At 36.7% G+C, this 17819-nt stretch overlaps 1 protein-coding gene and 1 long non-coding RNA gene across 14 annotated transcripts in view; one reads left to right on the forward strand and one right to left on the reverse strand.

Moving 5' to 3' along the window:
• Positions 1-17819, reverse strand: part of LOC106180800 (unconventional myosin-XV-like) — a 60759-nt gene that overhangs the window by 36482 nt on the left and 6458 nt on the right. For 4 of the 13 annotated variants that reach the window (XM_087006448.1, XM_087006445.1, XM_087006446.1 and 1 more), the window contains exon 2: positions 1989-2102. The exons of 1 other annotated variant lie outside the window; for it this stretch is intronic. Coding sequence is in view for 5 of the 12 variants with exons in the window: in XM_087006441.1 (XP_086862567.1) it covers positions 1989-2102; positions 4745-4774 (144 nt within the window). In the remaining 7 variants the exon portion in view is untranslated. Of the gene's footprint in view, positions 1-1988; positions 2103-4744; positions 5307-15983; positions 16515-17819 lie in introns of those variants that run through there. 8 more of the 13 variants (XM_087006441.1, XM_013564933.3, XM_087006443.1 and 5 more) reach the window with 5 other exon arrangements.
• LOC147763337 (uncharacterized) lies at positions 7766-15091 on the forward strand. Its single transcript, XR_015333163.1, has 2 exons — positions 7766-8391; positions 13434-15091. It is a non-coding gene; the product is annotated as an uncharacterized LOC147763337 (long non-coding RNA).

The following is a 17819-nucleotide window of genomic DNA, read 5'->3' on the forward strand; positions in this document are numbered from 1 at the left end:
ATATTCGTTGGCAAAAGTTTGACAAAAAATGTTTGGATTTCTGTAGGTACTTTGTACCAGAGCACACCTGGACAAAATGGATCTACAGTATCAGTTGCTGGCTGGCAAAGAGTAAAGCGTGGTAATATAATCATAGACAAAAAAACTACATGAAGACATGCAAGCTAACATATAAACTGCATGAAACATGAGTATTGACAATAAATATATAACAAACAGCTTTATCTAATGTGAATCACCTTAGGTAGCTCAGAGTCTTGCAACTTCAGACAAAATCAAGGGAGATCTAGCAGGAATTGACAGAGACTAGGGTAAGAACTAATGGCTGGCTAGTGAATACAATGTGACTATAAATACAATCTGATAAAATTTATCCACAAATATTTTTCTGGTTGTTTTAATTTCTGTCCAACTGCAAATTCAACCTTTTTTGCATGTCACTTTGGTATCGCTTTCTAGGACAACATTCTGATGCACAAAGCTACATCCTTATCGCTGAAAAGTTAACCCCACCTCACAGACTCTCTCACATTTTCAAGTCTTTGTACCCACTGCCTTGATTTTGGTTATCTCAGACGATTCACATTATATCCAATCTATCTTGAGATCAAGTGCTCTAATGCTGGTAGTGAAAACTATGATATACATAATGTCATTTTTCCTGATAGAATATTAATAAGGCCAGGTTAAATGATGGCTCCTTTTAAGTCATGCAATAAGTGTTTGACTTTTACATAGAAAAAATATAATTTTTCTGTAAATTTCAATACTTCCTCTAATCATCAAGGTATACCATATACAAATACTAAACAAAGTTACAATCTATAAACCATTTTTGCTAGTTACAAGTTTCTTATTTTGAGCATGCCTTGTAATGGAGAATTTTACTGACATAATGGTAAAGATTAAGATATTAAATGTTAAACACCATAAAAATAAGTTTGTCATTTTCTCAACAATTTGGGATATAATTGGGTATACTTAGGTTTCAAAGAGAAAATTGCTAAAATTTCCAGGAAAATATTTTAGTTGCATACGATGGTCTGATGCACACCATCTGCCTTTAAAATTCCCTGTATCTTGTAAAAAAACATATTAATACCACACAGGTGTAAACATTAACAGTCTTTTTCACTCAACTAATCTTGCTAATAGTCTTCTTTTTTAATCTACAATTTACCACATATTTACTAAACCAGTAAGAAAAGGTTTTAAGAAGCCAAACAGGAAAATACTAGAAATATGTAAAAATTGGTACTAGGACTAGATAGAAATTGGTATAAGAATCAGGTAAAAGTTATTCAGGTCTACCCAACTACCAGACACAGCACCAAATGATCCAGTATTCACCGTAGATTGGATTGCGCTACCTGTTTTCAAGGTGTGTATCAGTAGGTGCTTATAAGTTAGAAGCAGCACCCTCTTGCCTGGTACGTGATGTGATAAGGATGATTCTGCAGATGAAGGTAGAGCTTGCAGTCGTTGTACAAAATTTATCCAGGGGTATGATAAGTACTATGAAATGCATAGTGATATACACCAAAAAAACAGAAGCGATCCGATCTACCAGTGAATTCTGGCTCCTTCAGTGCTGTGTCTAGTAGTTGGGTAGGCCTGTTATTGGTACAAGCCAGGTTAGATAACTTAGGTGTAACATTCACATATTCAGTGTGTCTCCAATGTGGCATTGTTCCATGTCAAGTCAGCTGTGTACAAGTTATGTCAGTTCCATTACATGTGGATACATTTCTGAACATGGCCCAGTAGCAGCCTCACACACTATTGTAGTCCTGTACACCCATGTAAGAACCACTGACATTCTGCAAGCTGTCACCTTTGTAAGCCATAGACTGCTAGTTACATACAGCATATGTGACCAAAACAGTTTTTAAGTTGAATGAGGTCTGCTTGTTACACGTAGCAAAGGTAGACTAAACTTTAAATATCCCAAGTTTTTAAATCTATTTACAGGGATAGAATCTACTCACAGTTCCGGTCTTTGATGAAGTCCTGACAGTAATAATGTGATTTGTAGGATCGTAGTCAGTCACTTCCCCTGGTACTGGGTACCCTGACCCGGCGCTAAACCACACTAGACGACCCTGGAAAATGTAACAGTTGCCCAAGTTACGCCACGAGTCAAGAAGGTGTATGCACGTGTGCACCAGTGCGAATCACGAGTGGATGTCACATACAGCTCTCTGACGAGCAGTGAACCTGAATTATACCATAGCTGATGTCAAGAACAAGAGTCAAACAATATGGATATATGGCATTCATGTGTGATATGCACAAATACTATTTATACCATATCTGGGTGTTATGTTCTTGATATCCACCATGATATAAATATAACATGAAAAAATTACAGTCGAATGGGTATTACACAATTTTCTTGTGAGATACATAAAATATGGATACATGATCTGGAGCCCTTTTTACTTATATTCTCAAGTAAGGGGGTTTACTGGGGGGGGGGGTATTTGATAAGTGTGAGATAAAACACTGTCACTTTAACAGCATATGCCAGAACACTAAGAGCATCGGCATATATTGTAAGAGGGTGGCAGTGTATTATTTGACATATGTACATACTGAGAGTGGGAGAAAGTATTCACATTTTACTTTACAAAAAATACCCCTAAAACTAAATAAAACGTATAACACCTCTGGGTATAAACATATATCAGGACACAGCACCCTAGTTCAATTATAACAGCATCTTTTAAATCAATCCTATTTGGTCATCACCCGTTACATCCAAGACCTTTGGACACATTTCTGTTACTACATTAAGGCTTCATTCACATGCAATGTCTATTTTCTAAATTCTATTTTCTATTTGCGGTATGTCTTATGATTACGGTCTGTGCCCTGAATATCCCGCGGCATAATTACTGGCAGCGCGAGCCAGTTACTATAAGTTAGTGGCAGCGCGAGTATAGTAACTGGCTCGCGCTGCCAGGAATTATGCCGCTGGATATTCAGGGCACAGACCGTGATCATAAGACATACCGCGAATAGAAAATAGAATTTAGAAAATAGACATTGCATGTGAACGAAGCCTAAATGCCTAATAATGTGAAAAAAGGTCTTTAAGTTAATATAAGGTATTATGTAAAAACTAGGTGCCATCAAAAAAGTTTGATGTACATCCAGAAGCTTTTTCTAGTATATACATATACTTTTATGTGTCTACTGTTTTGAAATTACATGACACTGTTTTTTTAAAGGTTCTGCACAGCAACGCTTGTGCAAGATTTTGACACATTCCTAAGTAAAAAAAAAATCTTCCATTCAAAATAAACATACTTTTTAAAATGGCTCTCGTGAACAAACAAAATAAAGCAAACAAAAATTCAGGTATGTTTGGGTGTTTACATCAGTTTCTCACCAAACTCTATACTCCTACCCCTTGCTGGGAGCCCCCCATGCCATTGCTACAAACTCCATCCTAGCTAAACAAATTTGCATGTGTACATATCATTCTTAGTCCAGTTTTCTTTTTCTCTGTATGCTCTCTGTTTCTGCAGGAACCTGAGACCATATTTTTTCTACTTGACTGCTTGGCCATACAGAGCAGGGGCATTGTTATCACAGCGACAAGTGAAACACCTCACTGCTCAGCTTTGTGATAATGTTTTACCTAGGTGACCTAAAGTACCATAGGAAATGAAGACTATGAAATATTGATATATATATATATATATATATATATATATATATAATTCTTGATTTTTTTGTAGATATTTGAAACCTAGCTTATTGCCAGAACATCAATTTCAAATTATATTTTGTTGCACTCAATATGGTTAACAACATTGCAAAAGTAATTGCAACATTAATTATTATGCTGCTAGAAGCAGATTCTTCTGTCCTGGAAAAAAGCTGTTCCTTTTCAAAAGAACAGACCCAAAGAGAGCTTTTGTGATTAAAAACTTTATCTAGTTATAATAAAGCAAAACTTACACCCATAAAAGAAAAGAGACCTTGACAAAAGTTAAAATAAAGACTATTTGCCTTATTAAATACATATTATAGTTACCTTTCTCTGACAGTACTTATCATTGTCCTTTTAAACTGTGTAACAGGTTGAAACTCTTGAAGAATATCATTTAAACAACATTTCTTGACCAAATCAAAACAAATTCTTGCCTGCTTTAGGTATGCAATATACCATTTCGATATCAATTCACTTTTTCATTGGTTCATTCTCTAAAAGGGATATTTAAGTTTTAAAACTCTTTGCCATTTTAACAGAAACTGGTATACCATGCAGGCCAATCATTTTACATCAATACTCAATGTACATTTAGTGAGAAAAAAAATACTAATATACAAGCCATTTGCGTTGGTTAAATAGTGATAAACGTCAAATATGCTTCTCTTTCTTGGTCATCATTATGTAAAAGTCTGAGAATATTGGTATAAGGCATCCTAATGTAAACATTATATTTATGCATTCATACACAAAGCTCGCATGTTGTAAATTACATGCATGGTCATGAAAATGTACGGTGCTGACTAGAATTCTACTCACATATCAGGACTTATCATAACCACCATATTTGCCAATTGTGTAATATATATACAAGATGAAAAGCTTACTGTACGTGACAGCTTGTTGCCTTACGATTCACATTAATAACTTAATGGGAAATGCAATAAAATTATTCTTACTCCCATCATTGTTAATTACAGCAACACATTAAAAATCAAAGGCATCTCATCATAAGATAGTTACCTTGCTAACATGGTCTCCAGTAGTTGCCATGTTGGTAAAGATAAATCCAACTTTCACGACATGAGACTAGCCTCTAAAATAGTCTAAGTATGACATAGTCCACTTCTCCAATCCCTGCCCTTTCCTCTACTGTATTCACCACTCTAATCCCTTCCCCAAACTGTGAGCTTCGGGCAGGATTGTCATCATGGTCGCAGAGAATGTAACAGGCAAGGCGCGAGACACCCAAGCTCCACTTGAGAATATCCTGTGACTTTCTCAAAGCTAAACAGAGTCCTTCATCCTTAATTATTCTCCCCCTTAGAATTGTATTATTCGGCCTTCACTGAGCACCTATACCCTCTTTGTTGATTCGAGTCCTCAGTACAATACTGCATGGTATTTGAACAAACTAGACTCTTGTAAGCATATTTATTTTTCATTCTTATAGATGGAGTTCCTTTGTAAGATGGATCCATAACTTAATAAATTGGATATTGGGCCATGTGCCAACTCTCATACAATTATTACTTAACAGGTATGCCAAAGCCTCTGGCAGAGTATGGTTAGTTGATTATAAAAAAAATTATTTTATAAAAACCATTATATATGGGCATTATACAAAGTGTGGTGTATCTGTGAAGAAAAATGTAGTAAATATAACCAAAATTTTAAAAATCTTATACAAGTTTGTGTTTCCATTTAACAAAATGAGCTGGTCAAAATATGTGTAGGTAAACAACATGCAAAAGGTTTCAAGTTGATTTAGAGTCCACATGTATTTAGTCTTGAATTTCTTTTCATCTCCTGCAACAATTCTCCCACACGGAAGGAGAAATTTGCTCAAGATACTGTATCATTAAAGAGGAAAAGAAGTGCTTTTTGCTTTCAAAATAAAGCCTTGGTTCATTCTTTTCTATGGTATCATGTTTTGTACATTAACATTTCATCATTTTAATAGAAAACAGAAACAGAATGTAAATCAAGATTAATCAAACTCTTAATTGCTTACAAAATATTTGCCACTTAAAATTAAAATGATAATGAATTGAAGATCTATTGATGAAATCTCAAAATTACACACTTATATACCCTTAACAGTTCAGTCACAAAAGGAAAATGTAAACTAGTTTTAACTGTTTTTGGGACTTTTTATAGAATTTCCCTTCTCTATACAAAATTATTCATGGTGTCATTTTTCAATTCTATTAGTTTCAATATTGCAATATTGATCTTTAAAAAACAACTGACACCACCATCTTCATTTTTTTTATCATGATGACACCAAGTATTCCTTCTGCAGCCATTTTTTTTTCAAAATAAATTAAAATTCAGAAAAACTGAAATCCAAGGCATTTTTTCAACATTCCTATATTGAAAACCAAAAGAAAAAAAGCTATCCTTGGAGTTATAATATCTCTCACATGTACACTGTATAAGGAAAGTCATGTCCTGCACATAAAATCTATTTAAACATCTGGGCCAATTCACGAATGCGAAAATAAAATGATCACAACCAAAAAAAGCCCAAGGGATAACTTTGGTTCCAAAGCTGTATTATAACCTTCCATCCTGACAGGAAACGTGCCATTCTTTTAGTATTTTCGTCTTTTTTTTTTTTCCTTGAAGACCGACAAAGCATATCACCTATCCCAGGGCAGTCGCACAATACACCAATAACAATGAGAGCTGTTAAGATAGCTAACCACATACGTAGTATAATTCTATAGAACAGGAGATGAAAAAAAAAGGCTATTTTTGTCCAGGTATGCTGTCCATAATCTATAATGGATCCTTGGCCTTTGACAAGATCCTGTTTTGATCAACTACTTTGAAATACAATTTAGCATGCAAAAATCTTACTTTTAAAACAGATGTTTTACACAATACATTTCCTGCCTCAGCTTGCAAAACTTCAGTTCACTTCTATGGTTTTAGTCTCAAATGAAGTGCATGGTTTTATTACATTTTAATCTATGTGATTAATCAAAGGTTATAATGACCTGCAACCTGTTGGTCACATTCAGTTATTAGCATAAAGAATCAACAAAGTTAATGTCCCATTCCAATTGGTCATAACAAAATATGACAAGTGGCCAGGAACTTAGAGAAACAACATCGAGATATTTTAACTAATGATCAAATACAATTTCTTGACATGTTTTAAATAAAATCCAAGCCATTCTTGAAAACAATTACTTGGCGACACCCTGCATTATATTACACAATCTGAAATCAGATTGCTTTCCTCAGATAAAGATTTATAGTAACTGGGCACCTTTTCCTTGTAATCAAAACTTGCCTTAAGTTTATACCTACCTCACTTCACGGTTGCCATAACTTTTATCTCAAAGGCCATATTTTACTGAACTCACAACTTGCAGCTTTGCATGTAAATCTACACAGAGCTGCACTTCAATCTGATCAAGATGTTTGGAAACCCACAAAGTCTCAGCAGCAAATCTCCAAATGAAACAGGTTTTTAAGTAATTGCCAAGTTATTAATTTTGTCATTTTGTCAGTATTAATAACAATGGAGAACAAAATAAAGGCTTAAGCATTAACAGACCAATCATAAAACCTTCTAAGACTAACTTGTACTTGAAATGCACTTGAAGGTAGCAAGCATGGTATAAAAAACTTTTTGTGGAAAGGTAAGGGGTCTTTATTTTTTGCTTTTTCTTTCTTAATTTCATTTTATTTTATTTTATTTTTGAGGAGGGGAAAACAAATATCAAACCATTTGTAAAGGTACTGTAAGAAATAAATCACAATTTTTAGAAATAAAAAAGTTGCTGGTTAATAATTAGGTAATACCTGATGGAAACATCTCCAGTCCAGCTGGGCCAGTAACTTGGAACCATATCTGCAAATAGTGTGGTTACTATTTTTTACTATCCCCACCCCTTGGTATGGCATCCACTTAATTCACTTCCAATGAGCTGACCCTAGGACCCAGCTTCACAGACCATGAGCCCATTTTTTTATAAATTTCCAAAAAAGTGATCACAATTGACTGTTCAGTCAGATTTAGTCCAAATTGTGGAATCCTGCACTAACTCCACATTGTGTATTCAGAGTTAATCAACGTATTATTATATAATTTGCATCTGTCCTGCATACATAAATATTATTTTCGGTAGAGGCCCATAGGTAGGCCTATTCCTTAGGCAGATGCATATCACCTGTTAATATTGCACAACAATTAGTATGTAAATAAGTAGCAGCCACATGTACACGCATGTAAATAAGTAGCAGCCACATGTACACATAGATTCCCTGTAGATAATCTGTATATAACTTGAAGCTTGTCCATAATAAAGACACTTTTGATCTGAGACTGAAGATGTGAGGTTGTTCTGTTATGCTTCTCTGTGCACGTAAAGTGAAAGACTGAGTCGAATCTGGAGTCATGTCGGAGCCCATAGATTAGTTAATTCGTTAATGGAAATTGATACACTGGAATTCAGTACAGTTATAAATTAAAGTTAAAGTCATTTTAGACGGTTCACAACATATTTTTGGCGAGCTCAAGCCAGTAAATTTTCACAAAAAACGTGCACGGAGGAAAATAACGAATAACAATGGCAAAGACGACGACCAGGAACTTAGACCAAAAGCTGGTGGAAAGTTTGGAAATGATCACAAAAAGCTTACAAGGAAAACAGGTAAGTGAAATTTGGAATCAAAGAATAGCAGATAGTGCTGAAGGCATTAGGATATGTGATGGGTTGGATTATGGTGAAACTAGGGAATATTTAGATCAAGTTGATGCAATTTTGCCTAGCATAAGGGACATAGAAGGGAATGTAGCTAAATTAGTTACTAAGACGACCAAGGGAGCTCTCAGAAGAGAAGTTGAAAGATTTTTAAATAAGCAACCAGCTAGAATGAGTACTACATGGGGAACGGTTAGAGAATTTATTCAGCGTACGTTTTTATCAGTAAACGAACCTGAGAGATTGAAGGTTAAATTAGAAATGTTAACACAATCGAATAATGAGTCGTTAACAACATTCAACAGATTATTTGCGGAGGCAAGTAGACGAGCATATGGTACAGACAGGGTACCAGATGTAGAGAGAATTATTGTTAGAGCATATACTAGAGGGTTAGCAGATGAAAAACTAGCTGAAGATATGATTGTTAGGGGTCGTCCACATACCCTTGAAGAAGCAATACAGTGGACTGAAAATGTATGTGCAGGGAAAGAGATTTTTGAAAATATCATGGGACAACAAAAGTCACAAAACAAAACAAGCACACCCACATATGCCATATTAAATGATCAAACTGAACACGCTACCAGGAAGGAAACACACCTAGAAATATCAGCCGTAAACACGACGCTAAAAGAAAACAATGATTTTGTATCACAGTTACAAAGCGCAGCCGAGGCAGTTTCCCAGGCAGAAGAAAACTTACATGCACGTCTGAACAAAATAGAAAACACAGTTTTCCAAACAGAAAATCCACACGTAAACGCTGGCTGGCACACACAAAATACGCACAACAAGGGAAGGTATCGCATACAACAGCGTCCACAAACACATAAACGCAAAACTCCCATATGCTTTTACTGCAACAGACCAGGTCATAAAAAATTAGAATGCGGACAGTTAAAAGCACAACAAAATACGAGAAAAATTGATGCAGCAAGAATCACCTCAAATAAGTCCAGCGGTAGACTGGGTTTAGCAGTCACCATTAGTGGTGTTAGATGTAAGGCTTTGGTAGATTCAGGGGCATGTGTTACTTGTTTAGGATTAGATCAGTTCCTGAAAATTTGTAAAGCGACTGGAAGAAGTCGATTATTAGACAACTCAAAAGAGATATACACAGTGTCGGGAGAAACACTTGCAGTGAAAGGGAAAACAAATGTTAAAATTGATGGTGTTGGTGTTTGTGAGGTGATTGTGATTGACAAAATTGAACATGAAATGATCATCGGTATTGATTTGCTTAACCTAGGAAATGCACGAATAAATTTTGCTGAAAAAAAGATGACAATGTTTGAGAAAGAATGGCCGCTAACTGACTATAGCCGTGAAGGTCTTATCGCGGAAATTGTTAAACTCCCGCCGTTATCGGGACACAAAGAAATAGATGAAGTGATACGTGAATATCGCGACGTGTTCAGCACTAGTGAAAACCCATTAGGAAAATGCGACATTATGCCGATGATAATAGACACGGGAAACAACGCGCCGGTCCAACAGAGGGCATATCGCACACCGCTCGCGAAAAGAGAGATAATTGATAAAGAAATAGAATATCTTCTCAAAAACGATATTATCAGACCGAGCCACAGTCAGTGGAGTAGCCCCGTAGTGCTATCTCCTAAAGCCGACGGATCCATGCGATTTTGCGTAGATTACCGCAAGGTTAACGCAATTACCAAGATTGACAGATATCCTTTGCCGCTCATTGACGATATTTTTGATAACATGGAAGGCGCGACGGTATTTTCAGTCATTGATTTGAAACATGGTTTCAATCAAATTACTCTTGACGAAGCGGACATGAATAAAACAGCTTTCATTTGCCATCGCGGTTTATTTGAATATAAAAGGGTGCCGTTTGGGCTTTCTAACGGTCCAAATCATTTTCAGGCCGTCGTGGATCGAGTTTTATCAGGCTTAATCGGCAAATGCTGTAACATCTACATAGATGATTGCACAGTTTACTCAAAGAATATGGAAGATCATGTGAAACATTTGCGTTTAGTTTTGGACAGGTTCAGAGAGGCCAATCTGAAAATAAAATCTGATAAATGTGAATTTGCAAAAAACGAGGTCAAACTTTTAGGATACATAGTGAACAAAGACGGAATCCGCAGTAATCCCGAGAAGCTCAAACCAATAAAGAATATGCCGGTTCCCAAAACTGTAAAACAAGTCAGATCATTTCTGGGGATGTGTAATTATTACTCAAGAACCGTCCCAGACTTCGCGAGAATAGCGTCACCGTTATATAAATTAACCAACAAAGACAACACTTTTGAATGGGGTAGTGAAGAGCAAAGGAGTTTTGATCGGCTCAAAGATCTCCTGATGTCGAATAAAGTGATGGCCCATCCCAAAATCAATCAACCGTACAAGCTATACACTGACGCGAGCAACAAAGCCATAGGCGCGGTTTTAGTACAAACTGATGACGCGGGAAAAGATCGTGTAGTTCACTATATAAGCCACAAACTGTCCAAGACACAAACGAATTACAGTACAATAGAAAAAGAGGCTTATGCAATCATGTACAGCGTGAATAAATTGAGACCATATTTATGGGGCGCGGACGTTACAATTTACACCGACCATAAACCGCTAAAAGCAATGTTTTCATCTAAAATTCAAAATTCAAGATTACAAAGGTGGGCTGCAGTTTTGGCAGAGTACAATGCAAAAATCGAATACGTGAAAGGCACGACAAACATATGCGCGGATTTTTTGAGCAGGTTACCTGAGGAGAGAGAAGAATTAAAAGGGGAGATGGCTATCATGGATACGGAGGACGATTGGGTAGACCCAAGGATGATTCCTGATAGCATGCCCATTTATAACATCCCTTTTGAAGCTGACGGCTTGAATATTGAAGAGGTACAGAAGGGTCAGGTTGAAGAGTTCTCGGATGAAATTGAAGAGGCGAAAAACGAGGAGTCTGACTTTGAAATTTACCAGGGTCTGCTCTACTCAACGCGGCCTCCGACACACACTGAACCCGAATATCCTCGGTTGATGTTACCAAGACAATTTAGAGAGAAGGTGATTGAAAACTGTCACAAAAACGTGGGGCACATGGGTATCCACAAAACACTTTGTCGGGTAAGAGAAGCGTATGTCTGGCCAGGAATGCGAAAACATATAACACAAGCCTTAAAACGATGTCCGACTTGCTTAGTACATAAACCCCGCCCAGTGAGGACGACTTTAGGTGAATTGCCTCTCGCCTCATACCCATTCCAGATCGTGGGAATGGATTTAATTGGCCCCTTTGTAGAATCATCGAGAGGAAACAAATATTGTTTGAATGTGATAGATTATTTAACGGGTTGGGCTGAATCTTATCCAATTCCAAATAAAACTGCTAAATCGGTAGAAAATGCCCTGGCAAATGACTTTTTCCCCCGCCACTCTATTCCACAGATTATTATCTCTGATAGAGGTAGTGAATTCAGCGCATACGAATTCAGAGCGTATCTTTCGGGTCTTGGAATTGATCACAGAAGGACAACACCATATAACCCTGCCTGTTCTGGGAAAATAGAGAGATTCAATGCCACTTACAAAGGTTTGTTATCGCGTTTAGTGAACAATGATGTCAAATCATGGGAGGGACAAGTAGCAAATGCTTTATTCGCTTATCGAAGTAGCATTTCCACGGTGACAGGTTTTAGTCCATATTTTCTAGTGTACGGCAGAATGCCACGAGTCCCCCTATCTAAATTGCTCACCTATGGAGATAATACAAACGCGCTAAACGGCCGGTTAGCGGAACTTTCAGATGCGTTAGCGATAGCTAGAGAGAACCTTCAGACAGCACGAATAGAAACAAAACGACAGTATGACGCGAAGGCCAATGCCGAAAAGATTGAAGTTGGAGATAGTGTCATTGTTACGGCACCAGATAGAGTTACATTTGGATCAAGATATGATCCGATATTCACGGTAACTAGGTATCGCGGAAATGTTTTTTGGCTGGTAAATCAGCAGACAGGTAAAACGCGCACGATAAACAGGCGTAGGTTGAAATTAGTTGAACCAAACATAGCTTGGGAAGGGATTGCACCTAGAGCTCGGAGAGTTTTCCGAAGACCTAATCCTGCAGCAGTACCCGCGCAACGAGGTCCAGAACCAGCGCAAACAGAAGCTGTTAGAGCTGACATCAATGCACCCACAGAAAATCTAAATCGCGAAGAAGCGAATGATGTGGTGAGTGCAGAAAATGATAATAATAAAGAGGACACGGAAAGTGTTGACATGTCAGACTCGGAAGAATCAAACGAAATCACACAACCTAAAAGGCCAATTGTCATACCATCACACTCGCATAATACACGATTTAGAAAACGATGCATGCAACACGCTGAAACACAAGTTGTCCCAGATGAAAATCAATCAAGCCCCAAGCCAATTAAAGTTAGGAAAGTGGGTCAGAATGATACAAGAAGTAATGATATGGAGGTAGACTGCTTAACTACGGCGATAGGAAGGTCCGGTAAATGCAGTATTTATGATAATGTTAAGAGATCATAGAGATTTTTAAAAGGATTCCATGTAAAGATAGAAGAGAAGCTTAGGAATAAGAGGGAAGATATAGCGGTGGCACAGAGTATGATGGGAAAATATTCATTATGGTAATTGGATTATTCAAGCCAGCCTGTGTCCTCACTACTAGTGGTGATGGGACGGGTTAGTATGAGGGATAGGGCCCATCCTTCATGCTTAGGTGAGAGTCGTCTAATTTCATAAATTGAAACCCAGAGTATCTGTGGGATTAATTAAGGGATAAGGTTATTTTCAATGTGATAAGGTTATTTTCGATGATGGGTATAAACTTTGATAGAATTGAGTAATACACAGACTGTACCAGAAATAAGTGTTATTAGTAAAGTTATCGGGCAGTTAGGTATCTTGATAAAGAAAGAAAATATATCGAATGCGTCGATGATTCGAAATATATATGAACATGTATTTTTCTTTGTATTTTCCAGAAGGAAAAGTCGAGAAGTGAAGGGAACTTCAAAACAAGATGTGAAGAGCGTCCATGGGATTATATTTTAATGTTTAATAAATGTATGGGTGTACTATAAAGGACACGTAAGACCTACAAATTTTGAGGAAATTTATTTTACTTGGCCTAGCAAGTGCGGGTCAGAACGATAATTGTAGGTCCGGCAGTGCTGGATATTGATTTTTTTTAATGTTTTATTTTTATTAAAGCCTTTAATTTTTTCCTTTAGGTGAGACGAGCCTCACTCCGGAGAACCACAGCCCCGAGTTGATTAAAAAAAAAATGATGAAATATGTGGGGAATCCTATTTTGTAATGTTGTGTTATATTAATGATTCTATTTTTTTTCCTTTAGATGAGAAGCCTGGCTATCTATAGATGCTTATGTAAGGGTTAGATTAACCACAATTTATGTTTAATAGATATCAGTTTTTTGTCGGGATCTGTTTTATGGTTTCGGATTGGGTGTCGGCAATTCCTTATTGCAATCTTTTGCATGGGTTTTGGTGGCAAGGGTCTCTTTCAGCGTCAAGGTCTGCGACACTGCGACCCTGGATTAGCGTCAGGCTCTACGTTACGTGCCGACACTGGAAAAAAAATACTTCCACATCCACACCCCAACGACCCTGAAACGGACCGGGAAATGAACGTTTGGAATCGGTGAAAAGTCTGAATAGAGAGAAGAGTCGAGTAGTTCGGCGACTAATCCGGCTACTCTGCCAGGTTTGGCTGGTAGAGGTTGGGTGAACTGGACACCCGAACAGAATGAAAAACAAAATCTGTTGAAGATCTACAGATCATTCCAGAGTTTTGTATAAAGATATGTTATAACTGAACTATCGAATAATGATGTGTTTAAAGCAGAATTTAATGATTTGTCTAAACAGAGTATTGTATAAATGACGTGTTATTTGAAAAAATGCTTAAAAACAATTATTGCTTTGGCTATTATTGTAATTGGATATAAATATATATATACAGGTATATATTTGATAAAATATCTCTTAAAGATAGAATCTCCTATGTTAATTATAGAAGTATGAAATTAGATAAAATTAGGAGTTAATATCATAATAATCATCATTGTTGTTGTAGTAACGGTATGTGATAGGAATATGATAAAATTTTAACTCTGAAAAAAAAAATGTATTTTTTGTTCAAAGGATACATTTATACATACGGATCAAGCATCCAAAATTAAAATTTGGCATAACTGTATAGATGGCTTAATTGAGTTTAATGAAAAGGATTTTTATATTCCGGGAACTTTTATTGTTCACGTTGATATAATTTTAAAAATAATGTACCATTATTTTTTATAAAGAGGGGAAGGCGTGTGGAATCCTGCACTAACTCCACATTGTGTATTCAGAGTTAATCAACGTATTATTATATAATTTGCATCTGTCCTGCATACATAAATATTATTTTCGGTAGAGGCCCATAGGTAGGCCTATTCCTTAGGCAGATGCATATCACCTGTTAATATTGCACAACAATTAGTATGTAAATAAGTAGCAGCCACATGTACACGCATGTAAATAAGTAGCAGCCACATGTACACATAGATTCCCTGTAGATAATCTGTATATAACTTGAAGCTTGTCCATAATAAAGACACTTTTGATCTGAGACTGAAGATGTGAGGTTGTTCTGTTATGCTTCTCTGTGCACGTAAAGTGAAAGACTGAGTCGAATCTGGAGTCATGTCGGAGCCCATAGATTAGTTAATTCGTTAATGGAAATTGATACACTGGAATTCAGTACAGTTATAAATTAAAGTTAAAGTCATTTTAGACGGTTCACAACAAAATGACAACAGTTCACACAAATTCATTTTTGTATTACACAATGTGAGTAACTGGCCTACCTAGAATAAACATCCCTGCCTTAATTCTTGTTTGTTGCCAAATTTAACAGCCTTTTTAATAGAAAATTAACCCTTTTCAAACTAAATTGCCCACAAATGATTACAACTCATCACCAACTCGCCAATGATATCAAGGCCAATATAATATTTGCATTACACCCTAGGGAACATGTCTTCAAGCCCATCATACAGTGCCATATGTTGAATTTTGAATTTGAAAGCTTCAGAAGCATGTCTGCTCTGAAACTCAGGGTACAGTGATCAGAAGAGGGATCAGTGCGTATTCATAACAGTGGACTAATAGATCCACCCATCACATTTGGTGACCCACTTAAAAATTTGCTGCTTAACTCCCAATTAGGTACTGAACAGATCCTCCCCCCCCCCCCCCCTTGCAGTGATTATGCAACAAGCATTCAAGTGGAGCTGCCATATTTGATCCAAGGATCTGTTAGTCTGCTGTTCTGAATGTGCTCTTAGACTGGCTGCCTATGGTTTGAAATGGTTACACCACAGTCTGCTGACAGTGCACTAAGATAGGCTGTCATAACAGGGTTGTAAATGCACCCTTAACTCCTTCCAAGGTGATTGTGCCTTTCCACCTTGATCCTTCGGCTCCTCTCTGACATAATTACATCACAGACCTCATCCAACAACTTACCTAGTTGACAAGATCTTGTCATGACGTCTAAATCTGTACCTAGATCATCACATTGGCTAACAGCTGTCACATTATCACGACACGCCCTCCTTATCTCCGGCAGTAAGGACAAGAAACAGAAGATAACATGCCTGACAGACACCTGTTGTGAGGTGATGAAGACGCAGCTAACCTAGTATGCCATTTCACTGCCCAATCCTAGGGAAAAGGTGGGCAGTTGTCCCTCCTTGACCTTCTAACTAAAAAATAAGCCCCATATTCCCCTTTCAAACTAGAATTTACTAATCCAGAGGTCATGAATTGTCAAAAAAAAAAGGCTACTGTCAAAATGAAACCACAGTTGGCATACCCTAAAGGCATATGAATGATCTACCTCTGTTTTTTTCTTTTCTTTTTTATTGGTGAAATAGGAGAGTACCACTTAAAGCGGTGTTTAACAATAATGCATACATAACAGAACAATGTGGAGACACAAAATCGTTAAACATATTTATATTATAGCCTTATGGGTGTGACTTTGCATCTAGTGTAGTTGCCTTTGTTGTCTTCAGATACTTATAAATTTCTTTTTTTTAGATAAATATTATATTAATTATATTAATTTCATATTTCTCAAAATTATATAATTTTAATGACTAATCTAAGTTCATAACAAATGCTCACATGAGTAAGAACATGTCTTTTGAGCTATTTCTGTAATGAAGGTAGGTCAACATACTGGATCCCCCATAAAAAATTCAATACCACATATTGATCTAAAGCGTATACTTACTGTAATATGTGAGAGTTACAAGTGACAACAGGACTTATGACAAATGGGGCATCCCTCTGCTCTTTATGACCAACTTTCAAGAAAACTGCTTTTTATCTTAAGCCTTTTTTCCTTTTCTGTATACATGAAAGTGGAAAATGACAACCATCAAAGAAACTGTACTCAAGCAGAAACATGCTGCTCTTTTCAACTGACTTCTTAGACATAATATACTGGAGCCTGTATTTTAAACATTTTCAGTGTGTGATTAAAGCACAGGCCCGTAGCCAGGGGGGTTCAGGGGTTCGAAAGAACCACCCTTTTTGCTGGTAAAAGGTCCACTTTGGATAAAATTTGATCTAGGCACAAGAAGGTTTTATGGTAAAAAGTCCACTTTTTCAGAAAACGAACCCCCCATTTGAAATTGCTGGCTACGGGCCTGAAGCATTTTAACTTGCTGGGAAATATGTAACAGAATGGTGCTTAGATCAGCACTGCAAGGAAAGGGAACACTAAATAATTAACTGTGCTGTGAAACTTGGAACAAGATTTCATATTCTGTATATATATATATCAGGTTACTCCTTGTCCAACCTTTTAGAAAAAAAGAACCAGAGCATGTCATCCCTATAGCTGAGGCCCTTTTGTCAATTTTCTTTCCACATTATTCAGTAATACTTGGCTAAACTGGAATGATTGTTAAAATGTCGTCCACATATATTGAGCACATCCATTAAGTCTTAAAATGCTATATTTAGTGCTCTAAAGAACTGAAATAAAGCCAGACTGATTGCCTTTAAACTGATTGATAACTATTCTACTGTTTACATTGTGGGCGCCTCCTTTTTAAGTTTAGAAGAGATTACAGCCATTTCACACAGGCTTACCCTCAAAATGCACCTTGTGTTTTCTACCTGTCCACCAAATATATTACACTTTCAAAATGGTAATAAAGGATTTAAGATCTGCTACTGAAAGCCAATACAATTTTTTTATCGTCATACAAGTATTACTGAACCTTTGAGCAGTGTTAATACTGTACGTTTAAGCAAGGTTATCTTTATCAAAGCCCAGTGCCACATGAA

Source organism: Lingula anatina, chromosome 2, assembly GCF_051362555.1.
Source record: "Lingula anatina isolate TDL-2025a chromosome 2, LinAna3.0, whole genome shotgun sequence".
Taxonomy (NCBI): Eukaryota; Metazoa; Brachiopoda; class Lingulata; order Lingulida; family Lingulidae; genus Lingula; species Lingula anatina.